The following is a 21,753-nucleotide window of genomic DNA, read 5'->3' on the forward strand; positions in this document are numbered from 1 at the left end:
GCATTGTTTTCTGTTGACTCGACGTCCGATTGAATCTCACATGCTTTCCGAGCTTATGCCTAAACTGGCCAAGCAGCATATCCATCTACTAGCTTGGCCGGGCTAAACACAGTCGGCCGACAATACTCTCCCACCGCCAAAATCGTCATTGTCCTCAATGACTTTGCCCCGAGCGAGAGAAGTTCAGCAACCATTCCCTTCATTTCTTTTAAACTGAACCTAAGTCTGTTCGTCTGGTTGACGCACCCATCACGTCGCGGCAACTCGCCTATCGGGTGTTTTGCCTCTAGTCAATTCCTTAGTATCTTCCCATTTTTCTATCATTGTTTGCACTTTTTCTTAATAAAGTCCGGAACATTTCCGACAACCACTAAGCCTCAAATTTCCAAGCTTTGTTGCCAATCCGTGCACATGCTCCGTCCTCGAGTCATGTCAATACTTTGGGCACTTGCCCTCCTGGACAATCCTTTTCCACGTCAGGTCTCTTACCCTATCTGTCTCAGCGAGCAGCTCTCTTGGCCCTTCTGCTCTTTGGAACGTATGATCTCCATCTGGCAACACCAAGACGGTCACCTGAACCAGTGTCCGACGAACATGCCCAAACCCTTAGGGCACCAAAGAAGCCAACATTTCTCTGAATCACTTGTTTGTTATCATCGCAGCGTTCTCATCTTTCAAGTTTCTTCCGAGAAATCGTTTGCTCTGATACCACTTGTCACGGGCCGACTCTTTCAAGCCATGCTTGGCTCGCGCGGTGCCGAAGGTTTCTCCAAAGCCATCGGCCAGCCTGACTCCCTCTTGAGTTAGCGGAAGCGTTCATCAACCTGTTGTGACTGTTGACTAAACGAAGAGTGCAAAACACTCGACACACCATCACCCAGATTTATCCCATTGTAAACCATCGACAAGCCGTTGCCATGAGGCCCTGTCAGAACTTCGCCATTCCTCCAAGTGTCTATCTATTTCCATACGAAATCTGGGTGGGGGTAGACTTCCCTTGGGAGGAAGTCCTCAGCTGAATCCAGTTGACGACTATATGTCATTAAGTAAAGCGGCCAACCATCGCCCTACTCGACGATGAGCATTCACTTGCTCACCCCTGCGTGACTCTACGCGGTTGTGGAACAAAGCATATGCGTCTACTGGATGAATGGCTCCTAACTCACGCGCACCCTCTTGTGCATCCAAACACTACGCGTGGGGAACATATTCGATTCCCCAACGACGGACTTGCACTTCCAAATGGACCGCTGATCTTGATGCATATATATGTCTTGTCGTCGCACCACCGCGCTGCACATTCCACGTGCATTGCTTTCTGCTTGACTCGGCGTCCGATTGAATCTCACATGCTTCCCGAGCTTATGTCTAAACTGGCCAAGCAGTATATCCATCTACTAGCTTGGTCGGGCCAGACACAGTCGGCCGGCAACACTCTCCCATCGCCAAAATCGTCACTGTCCTCAATGACTTTGCTCCGAGCGAGAGAAGTTCAGCAATCATTCCTTTCATTTCTTTCGAACTGAGCCTAAGTTCGTTCGTCTGGTTGATGCACCCGTCACGTCGCGGCAACTCACCTATCAGGTGTTTTGCCTCTAGTCAATTCCTTAGTATCTTCCCATTTTTCTATCACTGTTTGCACTTTTTCTTAGTAAAGTCCAGAACATTTCCGACGACCACTAAGTCTCAAACAACAAATGGTCGAACCATTGGCTTTTTCTTAACGTGACCACCTTTATACGTTCTTGGTTGGATGAGGAGTGTCGTGGGGTTGTGGCAAACCGACGCGAATATACGGAAGATCTCAGGATCAAGTGTCATGGTTCTTTACCGTTACTATAGTTTGGTAATTTATCAAAAAATAGATAATTGTCTATACTGAACTGACCAGACAGGTAGGATTCTAGTTGAAGTTTATTTATTGAAAATGGGGTTTTCAAATTAATCACTAAGTAGTTTAAATTTACAAGCAAATGACAAAATACATATTGTCCTATATGTCACGGGCTGACTCTTTTGAGCCCTGCTTTGCTCGCACGACGCCGAAGGTTTCCCCAAAGTCTTCGGCTAGCCTGACTCTCTCTTGAGTTAGCGGAAGCGTTCATCAACCTGTTGGAACTGTAGACTAGACGATGAGTGCAAAGCACTCGGCACACTATCACCCAGGTTTTATCCCACTGTAGACCATCGGCAAGCCGTGGCTATGAGGCATTGTCAGAACTTCGTCATTCCTCCAAGTGTCTATTTATTTCCATGCGAAATCTGGGTGGGGTTGACTTCCCTTAGAAGGAAGTCCTCAGCCGAAGCCAGTTGACGACTATATGTCATTAAGTAAAGCGGCCGACCATTGCCCTACTCGACGATGGACATTTACTTGCTCACCCATGCGTGACTTTACACGGTTGTGAAACGCAGAATATGCGTCCACTGGGAGAATTGCCCCTAACCCACGCACACCCCATTGTGCATCCAATCTCTACGCGTGGGGAAGTCATTCGATTCCCCAACGATGGACTTGCACTTCTAAAGGGACCGCTGATCTTGATGCATTTATATGTCTTGTCATCGCACCACCGCGCTGCACATTCCACGTGCATTGCTTTCTGTTGACTCGGCGTCCGATTGAATCTCACATGCTTCCCGAGCTTATGCCTAAACTGACCAAGCAGCATATCCATCTACTAGCTTGGCCGGGCCAGACAAAGTCGGCCGGCAACACTCTCCTACCGCCAAAATCTTCAATGACTTTGCCCCGAGCGAGAGAAGTTCAGCAACCATTCCCTTCATTTCTTTTGAACTGAGCCTAAGTCTGTTCGTCTGGTTGACGCACCCGTCACGTCGCGGCAACTTGCCTATCGAGTGTTTTGCCTCTAGTCAATTCCTTAGTATCTTCACTCTTTTCTATCACTGTTTGCACTTTTTCTTAATAAAGTCTGGAACATTTCTGACGACCACTAAGTTTCAAACTTCTAAGCTTTGTTGCCAATCCGTGCACATGTTCCGTCCTCGAGTCATGTCAACACTTAGGGCACTTGCCCTCCTGGACAATCATTTTCCACGTCGGGTCTTTTACCCTATCTGTCTCAGTGAGCGGCTCTCTTGGGCCTTCTGCTCCTGACGCCCAGATACCATCTTTGGAACGTGTGATCTCCATCTGGCCAACACCAACGCGGTCACCTGAACCAGTGTCCGACGACCATGCCCAAACCCTTAGGGCACCAAACAAGCCAACATTTCTCTGAATCACTTGTTTGTTATTATCGCAGCGTTCTCATCTTTCAAGTTTCTTCCGAGAAATCATTTGCTCTGATACCACTTGTCACGGGCTGACTCTTTCGAGCCCTGCTTGGCCCGCACGGCACCAAAGGTTTCTCCAAAGCCTTCGGCCAGCCTGGGCCAGCCTGACTCTCTCTTGATTTAGCGGAAGCGTTCATCAACCTGTTGGGACTGTGGACTAAACGAGGAGTGCAAAACACTCGGCACACCATCACCCAGATTTATCTCATTGTAAACCATCGGTAAGCCGTTGCCATGAGGTCCTGTCAGAACTTCGTCATTCCTCAAGTGTTTATCTATTTCCATGAGAAATCTGGGTTGGGGTAGACTTCCCTTGGGAGGAAGTCCTCAGCCGAAGCCAGTTGACGACTATATGTCATTAAGTAAAGCGGCCGACCATCGTCCTACTCGACGATGAGCATTCACTTGCTCACTCTCGCATGACTCTACGCGGTTGTGGAACACAGCATATGTGTCCACTGGGAGAATTGCCCCTAACCCATGCGCACCCCCTTGTGCATCCAAACACTACGCGTGGGGAACTCATTCGATTCCTCAACGACGGACTTGCACTTCCAAAGCGACCGCTGATCTTGATGCATTTATACGCCTTGTCGTCGCACCACCGCGCTGTACATTCCACGTGCATTGCTTTCTGTTGACTCAGCGTCCGATTGAATCTCACATGCTTCCCGAGCTTATGCCTAAACTGGCCAAGCAGCATATTCATCTACTAGCTTGGCCGGGCCAGACACAATTGGCCGGCAACACTCTCCCACCGCCAAAATCGTCATTGTCCTCAATGACTTTGCCCCAAGCGAGAGAAGTTCAGCAACCATTCTCTTCATTTCTTTTGAACTGAGCCTAAGTCTGTTCGTCTAGTTGACGCACCCGTCACGTCGCGACAACTCGCCTATCGGGTGTTTTGCCTCTGGTCAATTCCTTAGTATATTTCCATTTTTCTATCATTGTTTGCACTTTTTCTTAGTAAAGTCCGGAACATTTCCGACGACCACTAAGTCTCAAACGGCAAATGGTTGGACCATTGGCTTTTTCTAAATGTGTCCACCTTTATACGTTCTTGGTTGGATGGGCAGTGTCGTGGGGTTGTGGCAAACCGACGTGAATATACGGAAGATCTCAGGATCAAGTGTCATGGTTCTTTACTGTTACTATAGTTTGGGAATTTATCAAAAAATAGATAATTGTCTATACTGAACTGACAGGTAGGATTCTAGTTGAAGTTTATTTATTAGAAAATGGGGTTTTCAAATTAATCACTAAGTAGTTTAAATTTACAAGCAAATGACAAAATACATATTGTCCTATATGTCACGGGCTGACTCTTTCGAGCTCTGCTTGGCTCGCACGGCGCCGATGGTTTCCCCAAAGTCTTCGACCAGCCTGACTCTCTCTTGAGTTAGTGGAAGCATTCATCAACCTGTTGGAACTGTGGACTAGACGATGAGTGCAAAGCACTCGGCACACTATCACCCAGGTTTTATCCCATTGTAGACCATCGGCAAGCCGTGGCCATGAGGCCCTGTCAGAACTTCGTCATTCCTCCAAGCACCTATCTATTTCCATGTAAAATCTGGGTGGGGGTAGACTTCCCTTGGGAGGAAGTCCTCAGCCAAGGCCAGTTGACTACTATATGTCATTAAGTAAAGCGGCCGACCATCGCCCTACTCGACGATGAACATTCACTTGCTCACCCCCGCGTGACTCTACGCGGTTGTGGAACGCAGCATATACGTCCACTGGGGGAATTGCCCCTAACCCAAGCGCACCCCCTTGTGCATCCAAATACTACGCGTGGGGAACTTATTCGATTCCCCAACGACGGACTTGCACTTACAAATAGACCGCTGATCTTGATGCATTTATACGCCTTGTCGTCGCACCACCGCGCTGCACATTCCACGTGCATTGCTTTCTGCTTGACTCGGCGTCCGATTGAATCCTAAATGCTTCCCGAGCTTATGCCTAAACTGGCCAAACAGCATATCCATCTACTAGCTTGTTCGGGTCAGACACAGTCAGCCGGCAACACTATACTTCCTTTCAGAATTTGTGCTTAAAGTAGTTTTTATTTGATGTTTGAATTGGATTTTGTCAGTTCATAGAGCTTTTTTAATATAAAATGATGTACCCACATCTAGAACGAAGGAAATAAGGCAATTATTATAATGATATACAAATATTTTCAAGGCAAGCTCTTTCCTTGAGTTTATGACTGTCTTAAGCTACTCTATAACCATGAACAAATTCAAAATGATGGGCGACATTAACATTGTTAAATAAAATAACGCAGAGATGAAATGTTTTAATTGTCTATAGATACAAGTTATGATGTATTGGGAGAAAAATAATAAAGAATAGCAGATTTGCAAATAAGGTGGTAATAAATTATAGATGCACGTGGCTTAGTCTCAGTTACTACTGCAACAGAATTTTTGGATCACGAGGTCATACATTTGTCTTTGGAACACAGAATTTGTAATCGTCTTTATTGGTTTTGCATATCTCTCTCTCTATCTCTCTCTATTATATATATATATATATATATATATATATATATATATATATATATATATATATATATGGGGAGGGTGTGTGTGTGTGTGTGGAACAAGCCTCTCACTTGTACCACTGTTCTTTTCTTAGTGAGTGTTCCACAATTCATCCATGTAAAGTTATAAACGAATGTAAGGTGTTTGAATTTACATATTCAAATAAAAATAATGAAAATCCAATGTATAATCCGATTTTATAAGGCTCTCAGCTCTTCCATTCCAGTTTAGACATCAGATATTCATGTTATTTGAAATCCTTATGATGTCATGTAATTTGATCATCTGTAATTTTTAAGACAAATTTAAGAAAAACACAAAATCTAATATATAAAATGTAAAGAAAGATTAAATATTGACCACTTTAAATATTTACCTCTTTGATAAATAATTAATAACCAACTGAAAAAGAAGCCCCGAGGGGCATAGCGCAAAGAGGCGGGCTTTGGGTCTCCAATTCAAATCCGAGCTATTATCCTTCTACTGTTAGAGGGTGCAAACAATGTGATTTCACTGCCTGATAACTTTCGCTCTGGCCTGAAAGATGAGATAACAGTCTCGCGCATCTAGAATCAACCAGAAAAGAGAAAAGAAAAGTAGTTTTTTCATTTTCTTCTCTGTAGATATTTCATCTTCTTCTCTGTAGTTATTTCATCTTCTTCTCTCTCTCGCTCATGTATCTACTTTTTCTCTATTCCTTACATTTTCTTTGTTTTTTTCACAAGCATTGGGCAACTTTACGTGTTATGGGGGAGGATGGGAGAGCGTCTTCCTGCCCCTCCACCAGAGACACGTGCCCCTGGCTGGCCCCATGACCTTCTTTCCGCATGTCATAACAAAACTAATTTTATGACAAGCACAAAAAACTTGCTAACATTTTCATCTTACAAAGTCTCTTTTAATGTAATAGCTTGTAAACCATCCGATTAGATAGACTAAACTGCTCATATTGATCGTTATGACTTGAATCTCATCGCTCTCATATTCCATCAAAACAACTTGTTCCCTTGGTGGCAACCGCCCTCCATGATTTGCAAGAATTTCTTAGTTACAGAATTCGTTACAATGAGTAACACTGTTGATCAACTCATCTACAAAAATGATCAAGCTTCATAGACTCTGCATTCCTCGTTGGCCGGGTCCGTCTTGCAGAACTCTTCCAGAGGATCTCCCTTGCCTTCTTCTGCACCTGGCCACTTGGCCGCCACCAAATGCGCCAAGTCCACGACTCTTTGGCTGCAAAAAAGACCAATTCATCAAAAACATAAGTAAAGGTCGATCACAGTGAGTTGTTTTGCAGATATTTCCACAAATTCCCGTCAAGGTCACATAGATATCTAGATTTTGTATATTTCCATGTTAATTTTTTTGTAATTCTATGTTCACTTCACACTCGGTGGCATTTTATAGATGATGTACAATTGATGAACTAGGCTTGTGAAATTCATGAGTGCCAATGTTATTAATAGCAAAATTTATTAAATTGTTTACTTATCAATATCATCATCCTTCATGTTAATGCGAATCCGTAACCTTGGTTGCACTTACATAAACAAGCTAACTTGTCGACAGATGTCACAAATACATTGGAATTATCATGATATCATCAGGCTCTTTTTAGTAGCCATTAAGAATCCAGAATATCATTATGGTTTCAATCAGTAATAAGAAAACGTCACAGGATATTGAAAGCTTTGCTTAGTTTATTGGTCTAAAGACTCTAAATGTAAACCTTTCTGAATGGTTTCTTGCATTTTTAAAAATTCTGGTGACATTTGTATGCAATTCAAAGAAAAAAAAAGATCGCACGCATTCTAAAGCAACTCCAAAGCCTGACTTCACTAAGATTCATGAAATATAATAAATGGTATTGCAATATCTCATCATTCACGGGATTCCTTAAGCCGCAGCATTCTCATCTTATGCTACGCAAAATCATTAAGTATCAGGTGAGAAGGAAAAGCAGACTGACCTGTAACCCCATTCATTATCATACCAAGCAACAACCTTGACCATGTCATCTCCCATCACCATGGTTAATGAAGAATCAATGGTGGATGAAACATCTGAGCAACGGAAATCGACAGACACAAGAGGTACATCACACACGTCCAGTATGCCTTTAAGAGGTCCACTAGCAGCAGCTCTGAATGCAGCATTAACATCTTCATCTGTCATTCCCTTCTTCTCTACATTGACAACAAGGTCCACTACAGACACATTTGGTGTTGGCACCCTCAAGGCGATGCCATTGAGTTTTCCTTTGAGCTGAGGCAGCACAAGTGACACAGCCTTGGCTGCACCTGTGCTTGTTGGAACTATGTTGAGTGCTGCTGCCCTTGCTCTCCTTAGGTCACGATGTGATGCATCTAGTAGTCTCTGTAAAGAACACATTAGAAGGCAGTGAGATGATGTCTGTGAAGGTAGGTTTTGTTAAAGGGAAATAACTACCAAGGGCGGAAAATTTGCCCTTGGGTTCTCATGGAACATGTCGTTCTGAAATTTCAATCATGATACAGCCATATTTTGTAGTAGTAGTGGTGGTGGTAGCAGCAGAAATAGTAGTAGCAGTGGAAGTGACAGAAAAAGATGTCATTTGTGGATTTATGTGGAATTTGGAGTTGGATCTATCTCTTTTGATCAGTTTTCTACTCAAAAGCCAAAGAAGTTTTTTCTTTTTTAATATTAATAGGATGTGGATAACATTCTTGCAGCCATTCATTAGTACCTATTACATATATGAGATGTCTGACTGCCAGAATAACAGTTTAACTGCATTTGTATTTTCAGATACAACTGCAACCAGGAAATGGATTAAATAATTTCATACCTGATCTCCAGTGTAAGAATGAGTTGTTGTCATGGTTCCCTTGACAATGCCTGGAAATCAAGCAAATTACGTGTTCAGATCAAGTATGCTACCCTCATTATGGTCCCTCACTGGAAGTCAGAAAACTGTGCAGAGGGTAATAATAAAAGATATCAAAACAGCAAGAACTTAGAGATGCGCATAAGTAGAAATGATGCTTACCAAATTCCTCATCCATAACTTTCACAAACGGGGCAAGACAGTTAGTGGTACAAGAGGCGTTGCTGCAAAAGTTTTATTTAGTTAACAGATACTGTGGGGAGAAACAAGAAATTTGATCCATACACTTACGTACGTACATATATACATATGTATATGTGTGTGTGTGTATGCGTGCATATTATACACTATGTGTATAAGAGAGAGATAATTGGCATTGCTGCAAAAGGTTTATCTAGTTAACAGCTATTGTGGAGAGACAAGAACTTTGATCCATATGCACTTACATACATACATATGTGAGTGTATGTATGTATATTGTATACTATGTGTATATCAGAGAGAGAGAGAGAGAGAGAGAGAGAGAGAGAGAATTGATTGGCTTTCCAAATACAGAGAGCTCTATCTTTTTCGTAAGAGAACCTCTTACCATTAAAACAGTGCAAACTACAAACTACCGAGCTACTAATCATCCTACTTCTAATAAAAAATGGAAAGCAGCAGACAAGGATACCTTATGATATTGGAGACATCGTGGTAGTAATCTCCTTCATTAACACCCACAACGTAGGTTGGTATATCGGCTCCCTTTGCTGGAGCTGTGATTACGACCTTTTTAGCTCCTGCTTGGATGTGTTTCCCCGCTCCAGGACCATCCACAAACACGCCAGTTCCCTGTGTTTAAGTTGAAGCGTCAGACATGACCCAAAACTGTTTGTTTCTCTTTTCTTTGGAAAGTTCTTGAGGACATGTTAGCATATGCATAATATATTGGACAAAACTATATGAATAAAACAGAATGCTCTCAAAATAAATGATTCTCACTACACTCCGTTTCTTTTCTCTTAGCATTATATTGTTCTTGTTAGATCTCGTGGTAAACCTATGGGTGATTGACAAATCCGCATCCACCTAATTGCAGTTGGCAAATCTGTTTGACCTTTGCGCTTTAAATCAAGTCCATCTTCTGCTAGCCCAACCATGATATAGCAGCCTACTGTTGGATGCATTCCTCAAGATTAGCTACTTCTCTCTCTCTCTCTCTCACACATACAAGCAATGTTATCCGTATCGTACGATACGGACGCATATCGTACGATACGTATCGTCTGTATCAACGTTTTCGATACGTTACACCTATTAAATACGATACGCGTCCGTATCGTACGCGTATCGTACGTATCGTGCGATACGGTGGGCGTATCGCACGATACGGGAGTAAAATTTAAAAAGGGGCCGTCGGGCCCCTTTTTGCTTCTTATTCTCAAACCGACGCTCCTCTCTCTCTCTCTTCTTGTTTCTCAACACTGCGAGGGACGTGGGAGGGAGAGATTTTCTTCATTGCATCAAGATTTGCCGGTGAAGAAGCTTCATTTCTCGTTGTGGGGAGTCTTGGGACGGTGGGAAGCTTGGAGAAAGAGGGTTTTTTGGTTTTTAACACCAAAAAGGTAAAAAATAACTCATTTTTGCCGTTGAATCGTTCATTTCTCTTATTTCCTACATTTATTTGTATGTTTTTACTTGTTTTGTGAAGATATAATGTTGGATCCTGCATGGCAGTGGTGTACAAGGGTGAATCCCAAAGATAGATTAAGAGTTAAGTGCAATTATTGTAAGCAAATCATATCAGGAGGGATTTCTCGCTTTAAACACCATTGACGATGCTTTTTGTTTTGAGTTTTGAAAACTATGTCAATATGTTCTGAGTTTTGACTTCTGAACTTATGAATTGTGATGTAATTGAATACTCTTAGGTTGTTTAGTATGTTATTTTGTTTTTTGAATGTTTGATTTCTTATTTTGGAATGTCTTGTTCATATGCATAGCTCACAGGTCATACTTCATATACATGAATGATGAACGTTCCTTTAAATACATTTTTCTTGAATTTTTCTGATTTTTACTAGTTTTTTCGGATTTTTTTAGAATTTTTCTGATTTTTTTTCTATTTTTTATAAATTTTTAATATTTTTTACAAATTAAAAAATTAATTTTACGATACGTTACGATACATTTACGATACGTTACGATACGGCGTATAGGTCGGCCCGACCGATACACGATACGATACGGCAGTGATAACATTGCATACAAGCATACACACACAGAGTCCCTTGCCAGATGAATATGAAGACTGTGAAGCTTGCCTCAATGACAATGTCTCTGCCCAGGGCAACTTCAGTGGGTCTCTGTTGGAGACAACCTTGATCAGCTTTCCGTCCACACTAATCGTCTCATTGTCAACAATCTTCACTTCAGCCTTAAAAGTTCCCAGCATAGAGTCGTACTTCAACAGATGTGATGCCTGCAATTAAACCAAATTTCTTTTAGGAAAAGAGAAAACTAAAAGTTATGAGTATCCTAGCTTGGTCTAGGATCAATGACTACCAACTTATTACTATTAGAGTCGGTCAGCCTATTTACATTGTTAGCGCAGTTTATGAAATAAACAAGCTTCTGTAAAGGTAAAGAGTTGGGTAGTCAGGGATCATATCTTTTGACTGTTAACGACGGCCTTTGATTTATGCATGCCGCTCAATCGACGAGTATGAAAGCCGCAGACATTGCAGGTTGCGGCAAGAACAATGGAGGTTTGGTATACTCCCCAATGGTGTACATAAAAGACTTTCAGACGTTTTACCAACTAGAGATCTGCCAATGGCCGGTCGGAGACAAAGAAGCCCCTCGTGTTCGCATTATGTTTATGCATTGTTCACTTACATTCTTAACACCACCACTGTCGTTGACGACGATGACGTCGAGCGGGGAGTCCTTACGGCCTTGCCAGCACCGGAGAAAGTTCCGGCCAATGCGCCCGAAGCCATTGATGGCCACCTTCAGTTTTGCCACCGTCTGCCCTTTAGGAACAGCTGCTCCAACACCGACCTGCAGTCACAGATAACACATCTTTTCAAAGCAATACAGGGCAATGGGCAAGCCAAAATTGCCGTAGACAAACTAATACCAACTTGATGAGACGCACAAGAATCAAGTGGTGCAGATTCAGATTGCATATTTTAACTAAATCTAAATCATTTTCATTAGATTGAACGAGTTGGGAATTCGGATTCCATTTGGCATCTGAATTCAAGTGTGAGTTCAAACGGAGTTCTTCTTACAGAAGGCTTTTTTTTAACTAATAAGATTCGGATTCAGTTTTGTGGCTGGTGCAATCGGAGTCTCAATCAAATTAAGTATTCCCTTATTTTAAGAAAATTACTCGTAAAAAAATTTCCTTCATTTTGTGCCAATGATGGTCATCTAGGATCTTGAGCAATTACCACTGTGGTGGAGCAAATGAATATCGGTTCGTGTAATTGCATGAAACATGAACTTATGGATCCCATACATGCCCATTTCTGAAGCATCCGATGAAAAAAATCTATTAATTAAAATAAGTAAGGATCATACTGTTCAAAATACCTGTGGTGCAAGTTGGTCAGCCAAGATGTCGAAGAAGGTGGACTCCCTGCGATGGCTAGCATATGTGATGCAAGAGCTCGATCTTAGCCCCGCGAAATCAGCCACATCCAATCTCTGCAAAGAACCTCAAATGTTCATGCGATTACAACGCTGAGAAATAATTTTGTCAACGTAATAACTTAATGGATTCATTTTTCTGTTAATTGTTTCAATACTTCAAGAAAACTCTAACTTTAAAACAAAGGCAGAGCTTGAAATATAGGGTAAAGGGAAATCGTTTAAACATACTCATATTTCATATTTAGGGTATATATATATATATATATATATATATATATATATATATATATATAATATTTAAAGGTGCCAATGAAATCATGAGGAGTTAGTGCAGGCAACTACCGCACCAGCCGGCTAATGCAAAAATTAAAAAAAAATCTTAAGGGGTTAGTGTAGGCAACTACACCAGCCTACATGTAGCTCCACGGCGATTTAAAACCCTCCTCATCTTAAAGCTGCCGTTCACTTTAAAAAGTATGACATGAAAATTGAAACGAGGTTGATCGTATGTAGCCTGCGGGCCAGACCCACTTCCAGGCCCGTTGAGTCCTGAAGTAGGGTTGAGCCGCAGGCAAATTCCTGGACTTGCCAATTATACGAACCAAGCACGGACACCCACATGACGAGCCAAACCGGAACAAACCAAGTGCCACCCATGTTTTTTTAGCAAGTCCTTGTTTGGCCCATGTAAAAATTTTGAAAATTATTAATCGGCCTCAGTAAAAGTTTTGAAAAGAAAATTTTGGTTCTTCTAAAAAAAAAAAAATCCTTGCTCCGCCCTTGACCTTTGCTGCTGGCTAGTTAGGTGAGCTTGACTCGGCACAAACTGAACTTAAATTTATGAGAGATAGATAACAATCGCGAACCTTGAATGGGAGGCAGTGAAGGTGGGGGTGGGTTCTCTTGTTGCAGGGCCTGGTCGCATTGCTGGTGGGGATCCTTGAGAAGGCAAGAGCAGCTTGAGCGGCCATGGCTGCTGCAACTAAGAGTTTTTGGGCATCCACATGCAATATGGTCCCAAAACAGTAAGCTCGTTCTCAGTTCTAGATGGCGTTTGCATCGTGTGGCGAGAGCTCAATGGGTATGTGATAAGATGTTGTGGGGTGCCTTCACCACACAATTTCTCACCTTGATGGAGTTCTTCTTTTTTCTTTCATTTATGGTGGACATAGGGCTGGGCCAGGCGGGGCTTGGGCGCAATATAATTGTGTCAAATTGATTCAAGCAGGATTTTCTGTTGTTCTGACACGACAAAACCGCACCGAGGACACGAGACTTTTAGTCGTAGTACTCCAGATAACATAAAACCCCGCACCTCAAATTATGGTTAGAATTGCGGGGAACAACATAAAAGATAATGTTATTTTTAATACCTAAGAGGTTGTTTGGCAATAGTAACAGGATGTTAAGTTCCATGTCCATGAAACACCTTAAAAGATTTATCTCAATCTACCTCAATTTTTAAGACACATGAAACAAGAACATTGTGTTACTAATGTCAGTTATCCACCGGGCTCGGCCCGGCCGGGCTTCACCTGATAATGAACGGCAATAATGAACATGCCGTGCTCTTTGATTGTGGAGTCAATGTCCTTGTTTGGTGCACTTAATTATCAGTTACTAATTTATATATATATATATATCAAGGTATTTTGATCATTTTAGAAACTATATACAATTAATGAATTTTTCAATTTACCGACTTATGGTTTGACTCAAATACATGTACATAGTTAAAGAATGAGTAACAATTAAAAATATAAATATAAGAACATAAATTGGCTCAGACAAGGAGAGGGATTAACAGGAGGATCTATGTCAATATCCACATATAGATGGTTGACCAAACGGTTAATGCTAGTGCTGCAACCAAGTAGGCCCATAAAAGCATGACCGAACACTCTTGTTCACCGACATTGATCAGTTGAGCCATTGTACCTGCACCACAACAAATTTGACTCAGCTCGAAAATGGTCCGACTAATGCGCCGAGGCCGCTCGCCCAACATACTAGTGAGCTAAGACTTGGCTCAGTGTAGGCTTAGACAGTTAGGAGTCTGGTTTGGCTCATGAAATCATGTTCACTCAGCTTGTGTTAAACTCATCAGCTTAGTGAGCAGTGGCGAAGCCACATGGTGACATGTGGTCTTATAAATTTTCTTTATTTTTAAATGTGTATCTTTTTATATATATATATATATATATATGAGTATTTTTAAACGAGTGTCCCTACATTTCTCTGGCTCCGACCTTTGGCAATTTTTACAAAAAATGCAGCCCCACAACAGAAACTCTGATATGGGACTTTCATTTTTAGGATCTTGACAAACAAAACGATGGCTCTTAGATGAAAATTTTCCTAAAACTAAGACATCTGTTAGGGGCTTACTGAGGTTCATGGCCGGAGGAACAGTGAACTGCAACATGAGAATGTAGTGATACAGAGGATCTGGTGACAAGAATCCCAGTGCCGCTGCAAACCTCACTGTGGCGATTCCGATCACCGGAAGGATCACGTAGCGAACGGAAAGTATTGCGAGTACCACCGGCACTTTTATCATCCCGGACTTGACACCTGCATCAAATTGAATTGTCGTAATCTGAACTGTTTATGATTGATTAATTTCTTTAAAAAATTTGCATTCGGACACACATATTCAGTGACAGAACTAGAAATTTTTAGCTGAGAAGCAAAAATGAGTCGGAGATCATCCCCTATAACTAGGCCGGGCCGGCAATTGAACATAAGTGCTACATGGAAGAAGCGGAATGAAATATAAAGGATGGTTTTCATACCTTCAGTGAGATTCCCTCCTAGTATAAGCATAATTGAGGGTATAGTCCCATTTCTGCAGAAAAGGTCCAACAAAATTTGGTCACAATTGCTGCATATCATCAGGGCCTGAAGAACTATTTCTCTATTGAAATAAGAAACTCAGAAGAACTAATGCAAAGGATGTACAGACCGAATTAAGATGATAATAAACTGAAAAAAAGAAGAAGAAAAGATTACCTCTTGAGTTATAAAAGGAGCATAAACACCAAGAAAAAAGAAAAGAAATTGAGAAAAGCACTAATCCAGATCCAGTTTCTAATCTGTTTAGTGGGTCTGATAAAGAAATCCTGATTCAAAAGCCAAACTGATCCAGATTCAGTATGCAGCTCCATAGTTGAACCCAAATCAAAGTTGCATAAATACCAGATCTTATGCTGGTTGGAAAACTCTGCCAGAATCTATTTGTGTAGAAAGTAGAAAGGTGATATATTAAACCAAAATGGGTGAAGGATCAAATGTTAACCGTTTAAGGGTCATTTGACAGCAGAAACACTTTTTTAGTGTCTCATGAATCGACCCTAAAGATTGGGACACATTCATAAGATCCAATCCATGAAGATTGGGACACATTCATAAGATCCAATCCATGAAACATATTCATGAAACACTTACAAAATATCCTTGCCGTCAAACTATCCTTTATGGCCTATATATATATATATATATATATATATATATATACTGAACTCAGGAAAAAATAGCCATAAGAATAACATACCCCAACAAAGAAATGGACTGTTGAACCACATGCAAGCGAGCAAAATCGCCAATTATTAGGGATTTCAAACTGGGAATCGCACCAACCACCAAACCAATGATCTGCAAAATCCAAAATGAGATCTCAAAATCTGTATTTGATCCAAATCTAAATCTAGAAAACATCCGACTAAGTTTAAGCTTGAGTAATTCTTTATCCCAAGATCTGCTGTGCTGGCCCATAAAGTGTTTTTGGCACCTTCTATTTATTAATCTAAAGCATAGTTTATAATAAATAAGCAGCTATAAGCACCGCTAAATGTTCATATCGAGTAGAAAACATGTTAAAATTATGTTTTCTTGGTTATTTTAATATGTAAGCAGTGTGCATTATTGTACACTAAGTGCAACAAAATCTACTTATTTTTTCAAAAAAGAGCTGTGTATTTATGTGAGGTAAGTTCTAAGTGCAACACTAGCGTTTGATTTAATGAAAATCACATTCACGACGGTGATATTTGACTATATATATGCATATGCTTGTGTGTGTTATATATATATAAAAACAATTTCATGATCTTTTTAGATGTTTTTTTCTTTGTTTTTCTCTCAACCATTGATATGAAAAAGTTCAACAGTTGAACTTATTATTTTTCTGTATAAAATGGTGAAATATATTATATATCATTATTGCGTTTAATATCATGAGGACGAGGATGAGTGAATGAAAGATGGAAAGAAGGACATACAGCTGCGGCTGTGGGGGGCACCATTAGCTTCTCTAAAGTCGTCTCCAGAAATCCCATCGTGTTTTCCCAAAACTGGCACTCATCATCTCTGCCCAGCTTCTCAGTTAATGAGTTTATTGCATTCTGTAACAGCAGGGTCGAACAAAGGAAAACATATAGTAAATTTTGTTGACCTGAAATTTTACAACCGCGCACAAACATGTGTAAACTAGATCTTAATGTCAAACAACCTTCCTGCATCTCTGTAACAGGCATTTTCTTCCACAGTTTAACGAGAAGAGAAATAGAAAGAGCCCTCGTGTTGCATTTTGTGGGAAAAAGAAGAAAGAATTGTGAAGGGATCTTACAATGCTTTGTTCACTGCCTTCCGCAGCCATGGAGGGAGGGAGTGAAATGGAGATGACGACGCTCTCCGACGACTGCTCTGGCTTGAGGTCTTGGGTAGCCATTAGAAGGTGAGCCTCTGCTTCAGAATCTAGCTGGGCGTTAGGCATCTTGATGAAGGCCTCTTGTGGCCTTACTTCCCGGTATAACACGGCCATGGAGCTCATGAGATGGAAGGTGAACGTCCATATGTAGAAGGCACCCAACTGGACGTATGGAAGAAGACATTAATTAGTAAGAATACTAGCGATCAACAAACACAGTTCATTTAATAAGACTGCGCATCGTGGGTTGTGTTGATGTCAACAAAGATATAAATTTGAAGCAGAAAATATGTCCAAACATGCTTCAAATGTTATGATTCCTCTAAGCACAAAATATATTAAGCCTCTTATATATATATATATATATCAAGCAGCTATGACTATGATAACTATTTTTTATTTTGTATTGTTAAAACCTATTGTAAAAAGTACATTTGTGACAAATTGCATAGTCACGAAAGAATGCATCTTTAATATATATATATATATATATATATATATATATATATATATATATATATATATATATATATATATATATATATATATATATGCAACCAATTAATTAATTTTATGAAAATATACCGCCATGGAGAAGGAAGAGTAGGCCATTCCTGCTGCGACGCAGCTGCTGGAGTCACCAAAAGGGGTACCATCCTCGTTGCACGTCGTAGGCAGAATGATCAGAAACAAATTTCCCAAATTTCCTGAGAAAAAATTTATAATCAAATATTAATGATGTGGAAAAACCAGAAAATGCGACGGTTTATTATATTGCACGAACTCACAGCTTGCTATTGCAGATATTTGGAGAAATATTGCAATTTTGTTGGGAGAATCAACACCTTGAAACTATAATTAATTGTGGCTAGGGGTGTGTAAAAAGACATCATCTCTAGTTTGATTTTTATGGATATTATATTTCTTCGTCTCAATTAATAATGTGAAAAATATACTGAGTGTCGTCTACCTTGTAGTGATCTCAGATATCAAATAGCCCATGATGCGTGAAATTAAATATGATAATGACCCGTAAATTAAATAGTACAAATTGGATCCAGTTAGTCAGGTCTGAGAACTATTCCTGCATTTATTGGATCCAATTTTGCAGGTTCCCAAAATCCAAACGAGTTTCGAGATCCGACTAAGGTCAATTGAGCTCTGACCACTTTCTTCTTCTTTTTTGAAGGAAAATCACATCTGATAAATTGATTCCCTGTAAGTAGTCAGTGGCCAAGCCAGAAATTTTGATATTAAGAACATTAATAAAAAAAATCTGACTATATGTAAATGAATTTTAAAAAAAAAAATCAGCAAAAAAATAAAGAGTTTTTCAGAGGTTGGTGTGGGCAACTGTCCACAGCTGCCTTTATGTGGCTCCACCACTGCCTCTAAGCCGTTCATCGCATGGATGAACAAGCTCAAAGGGACGTAGGCTTCGGCTTCATTTGAGAAAACTGTTCTTCACCTGAAGAGCAGCAAGCAACTATCAAGCCCTCCAATTGGCGCGGCGGCTTCAACAACTTCACAGCAGCCCAACCCAGGAGTCCTCCAATCAAGAAAGTTAGTCCAATATTAATGGGCATGAACCACCTGCACTTGAAAGATATTGAGAGCAATCACGAAGAACAGTGGCTAGTAGTCAAACTTTATCGTCTCTGCCAGTAATAGATTCATAGAACACTCACACAATATTTCGTATAACAAGCGGCCACAAAGAAGAACTAAACCCTAATGCTTGAAGGATTGAATTTGAAAGGGAGAGGGAGAGAAGATCTGGCAGGTTCGAGCAGGGCCAAAATGGTGTTTGGAAGATTTTTCTTTTTTCTCTCAAAAATTTCAAGTTCAGTTGGTTGGGACAAATGAGAAGACCCAGTTGAGCTCGAGCGCGCCCAATTCGGACTTGATCGTTTACGTACCTGTAGAAAAGTTTGGAGGGATATACTTACCATGAAATGATGTCATCAAAGGTCACAGACTGGGCAAGGCTCGCAAACATGAGTGAAGGGGTGAAGACAGTAAACACCACCTGCATTCCACACCAAGTGCTACATGATTGGGTCCAAATGTTTGTAAAGATAAAATGTCGCAATATGTCGTGTTTCCATTTTCAGCTTAACTGAGGGTGTGTTTGGATCGTGGTGGAAAAGGTCCAAAACAAAATGTCATTAGAGACCATATACATTTTAGATGTAAAATGATAGAGAATGTTTGCAATGAAGAGTGTACCATTGGGACAGAACATTTATCTCAAATGTTCTCCTCCCAATTGTTTTGTCATATAAGCAGTCAAGGATGAAGCCCAGAATTTTTCGTTGGATAAGCCGAATTATAGCTTCAAAATTTTAACAGAAACCGAAATATAATTTCTTAACATTTATATATATATTAAAGTACAATTTTTAAAATTTACATGTAACATTTTGAATTTAAAAATCTACGGTAGGGGCATGGCCCCGGCCTCCGCCCTTGTAAGGGGTCACATTTCAATTTCCATGAGCATCAATTAGTATCTTTTATAAGTCTCTCAAATTGGGATAAGGTTCCTCACTATTCTAAACACTTAGATTATGTGTTCTAAAAATACATTAACATTCTCTTTTTTTTATCAATTAAAGTTAGAAAAAGATGTCTAAAATAAAGAAAAAAGAAACCAACCTTGTTCAGATGTCTTCTAGCATCAACTGTGAGGACATTGCAGAATTTGGTAGCCAAGAAGGCCCCCAATCCACCTATGAGAATGACCTGCTGGATTGGTGCACTAGCAGCGGCAAAGAGAGTCCAAAACCCCATACTTTGAATTGTTTAGTGATCTTCTCAATTCAGTAATACATATCTGCTTACTTGCATATTTTGTCTCCGGATCTGCCAGTAAAGAAGGAAAAAGAAACTAAATCCAACAAGAAAAAAGAAGGTTCACTTTTTTTATATAGTTTTTTTATTAGCCATACTTTTGAAAATGCCGCATGGGACGTAGTGTAGCAGATCAAAACGATGAGTCGATCATCAGTTCGATTCCCATAAATACTATTCTTTTGGACTGTAAATGGTGGCATTGTGACACTCTAGTTAACGAGTGTACCATGGATCCACCCAAGTCTGAAGAGCCCTACGCCCTAAGGGCAAAGGCAAAAAGCTCGGGCCCTTCTTCAGGCACCTTTTGCTCCCCCAAAGTATATTTTTGAAACCAAATCCTTCCCATTTGATGTTTTCAGATCCATCTTCACCTTTTCTTCTCCCATGAGAAGTCGATCCTAAAGAATTACTTGAAATCATCCAAGAGACAACTTGATTAATTTTTGCTGGCATTCCGAAGGAGTTGAATGAAAAGGGAAAAGGTAGATAAGCAGCTTTTCAAAATAATAAGTTCTTGACTTAATGGTCCAAATCTCCAATGGTTTTCAATTTTTTTTGCAAGAGAAGTTTCACTTGGATTAATATTTGGAAGTTGTTGGTTGGGAGCATGAATTTGCCTTGACAAGAAAAAATGATGGATTTGGAAAATACTAAGGGAAATAATTATTATTGTATAAATACGCTAATAGAAAAGTGCTATATGGAGAAAGAACTCATTTAAAAGTATGGGAATATCACAGTAGAAAGAGAAAATTTTCTTGAAATTAACACTTAAAATTCACAGAAGTATGTCTTGTTCACAAAGTCAAGAGGTACTAGGTGATTTTGGGCTCAAGTTTCATATATATGTATGTCTAGGGATGTAAATGGTTTGGACCCAGTTCAGATCTAATACCATGTAATGGATCCATTCCAATGGTATCTCCTTTCCTTAATTGTATTGGTCCAATTGGAATCCGAATCGATTTCTGATTTGAATTCTTATAAAATGAAAATCCGGTTTTGACAGATCCGACATGTACACGTAACCAGGTCGGATTCTTCATGGATCTTGCACTCATCGAGTTTTTTTAGTTTTGAAAAATAGATTTTTTGTTTTTAGTTTTGAAAAATAGTCTTGATGGATCTTACAAAACTTGGTTTTCTCAAATCCGGGTTTTCTTCAAACCCAATTTTCATGGCATTCAAATACTCTAAACCCTGGTTAAATCTGGTTTTGAATATCATCCAAACACCACCTACTATGGAGCACCAAAGGAATTAGAAAGAGAGAGAGAGAGAGTTACCGGGAACAGAATCAGGTTCTGATGAAGATCGAGTACAGGAGAAAAGGGCAACGCCTCAACCAGCAGACCGACTCTTCTCTCTCCATTCAACTCTCTCTCTCTCTACAGAGAAAGCATCGAAACTCTGAAACAATGGCAATGAGTTGCTAAATCAACGTATATCAGCTGGCAATTCCTACTGCTCTGTCAAATCCCAAACTTTTCAATTCTCTCTCTCTTAGAAGACGGGGAATTGTTTCCTTTCTAGGGAAAACAAAAGAAGGAAGTTGGGAAAAAGTCAGCAGCTAACCTTTCCTTCAATTTCACATATAAGAGATATATAGAAAACGCGAGAGAAGGATCAAGATTTTTTCTTTTGCCTCACGTTCATTCTATCACTTGTGAGAAAGTTGAAAAGTTCAATTGATCACCTGAATTATTGGACAGTCACTCCTTTTTTCAAGTGCCTTTCTCCTCAAAACACATGTCAAGACTTCACCCGACCCTTCATCTTTTAAGGTACAAGACCTACTTTAGTGCTTAAAGGTACCGTTCTTGCCGTCG

At 40.2% G+C, this 21,753-nt stretch overlaps 2 protein-coding genes across 2 annotated transcripts; both read right to left on the minus strand.

The window, feature by feature from the left end:
• Positions 1–6,828: 6,828 nt before the first annotated feature.
• Positions 6,829–13,395, minus strand: LOC116247479 (glyceraldehyde-3-phosphate dehydrogenase GAPB, chloroplastic-like). The gene is made up of 9 exons (XM_031619658.2): positions 13,227–13,395; positions 12,301–12,414; positions 11,599–11,763; positions 10,970–11,182; positions 9,392–9,552; positions 8,881–8,942; positions 8,680–8,729; positions 7,822–8,228; positions 6,829–7,085 (listed from the first exon to the last, which is right to left on the minus strand). Exons 1-9 carry the CDS (start codon positions 13,329–13,331, stop codon positions 6,953–6,955), a joined length of 1,410 nt encoding a protein of 469 aa, XP_031475518.1. The 5' UTR covers positions 13,332–13,395; the 3' UTR covers positions 6,829–6,952.
• Positions 13,396–14,070: 675 nt separating this feature from the next.
• LOC116248128 (protein PIN-LIKES 7-like) lies at positions 14,071–21,483 on the minus strand. Its single transcript, XM_031620743.2, has 11 exons — positions 21,211–21,483; positions 19,727–19,933; positions 19,018–19,097; positions 18,537–18,661; positions 17,654–17,775; positions 16,988–17,230; positions 16,641–16,763; positions 15,914–16,014; positions 15,156–15,208; positions 14,749–14,934; positions 14,071–14,298 (listed from the first exon to the last, which is right to left on the minus strand). The coding sequence occupies exons 2-11, from the start codon at positions 19,859–19,861 to the stop codon at positions 14,174–14,176; spliced, it is 1,293 nt and encodes a 430-aa protein (XP_031476603.1). The 5' UTR covers positions 19,862–19,933; positions 21,211–21,483; the 3' UTR covers positions 14,071–14,173.
• Between the last annotated feature and the right edge of the window lie 270 nt (positions 21,484–21,753).

Source organism: Nymphaea colorata, chromosome 2, assembly GCF_008831285.2.
Source record: "Nymphaea colorata isolate Beijing-Zhang1983 chromosome 2, ASM883128v2, whole genome shotgun sequence".
NCBI classification, from domain to species: Eukaryota; Viridiplantae; Streptophyta; class Magnoliopsida; order Nymphaeales; family Nymphaeaceae; genus Nymphaea; species Nymphaea colorata.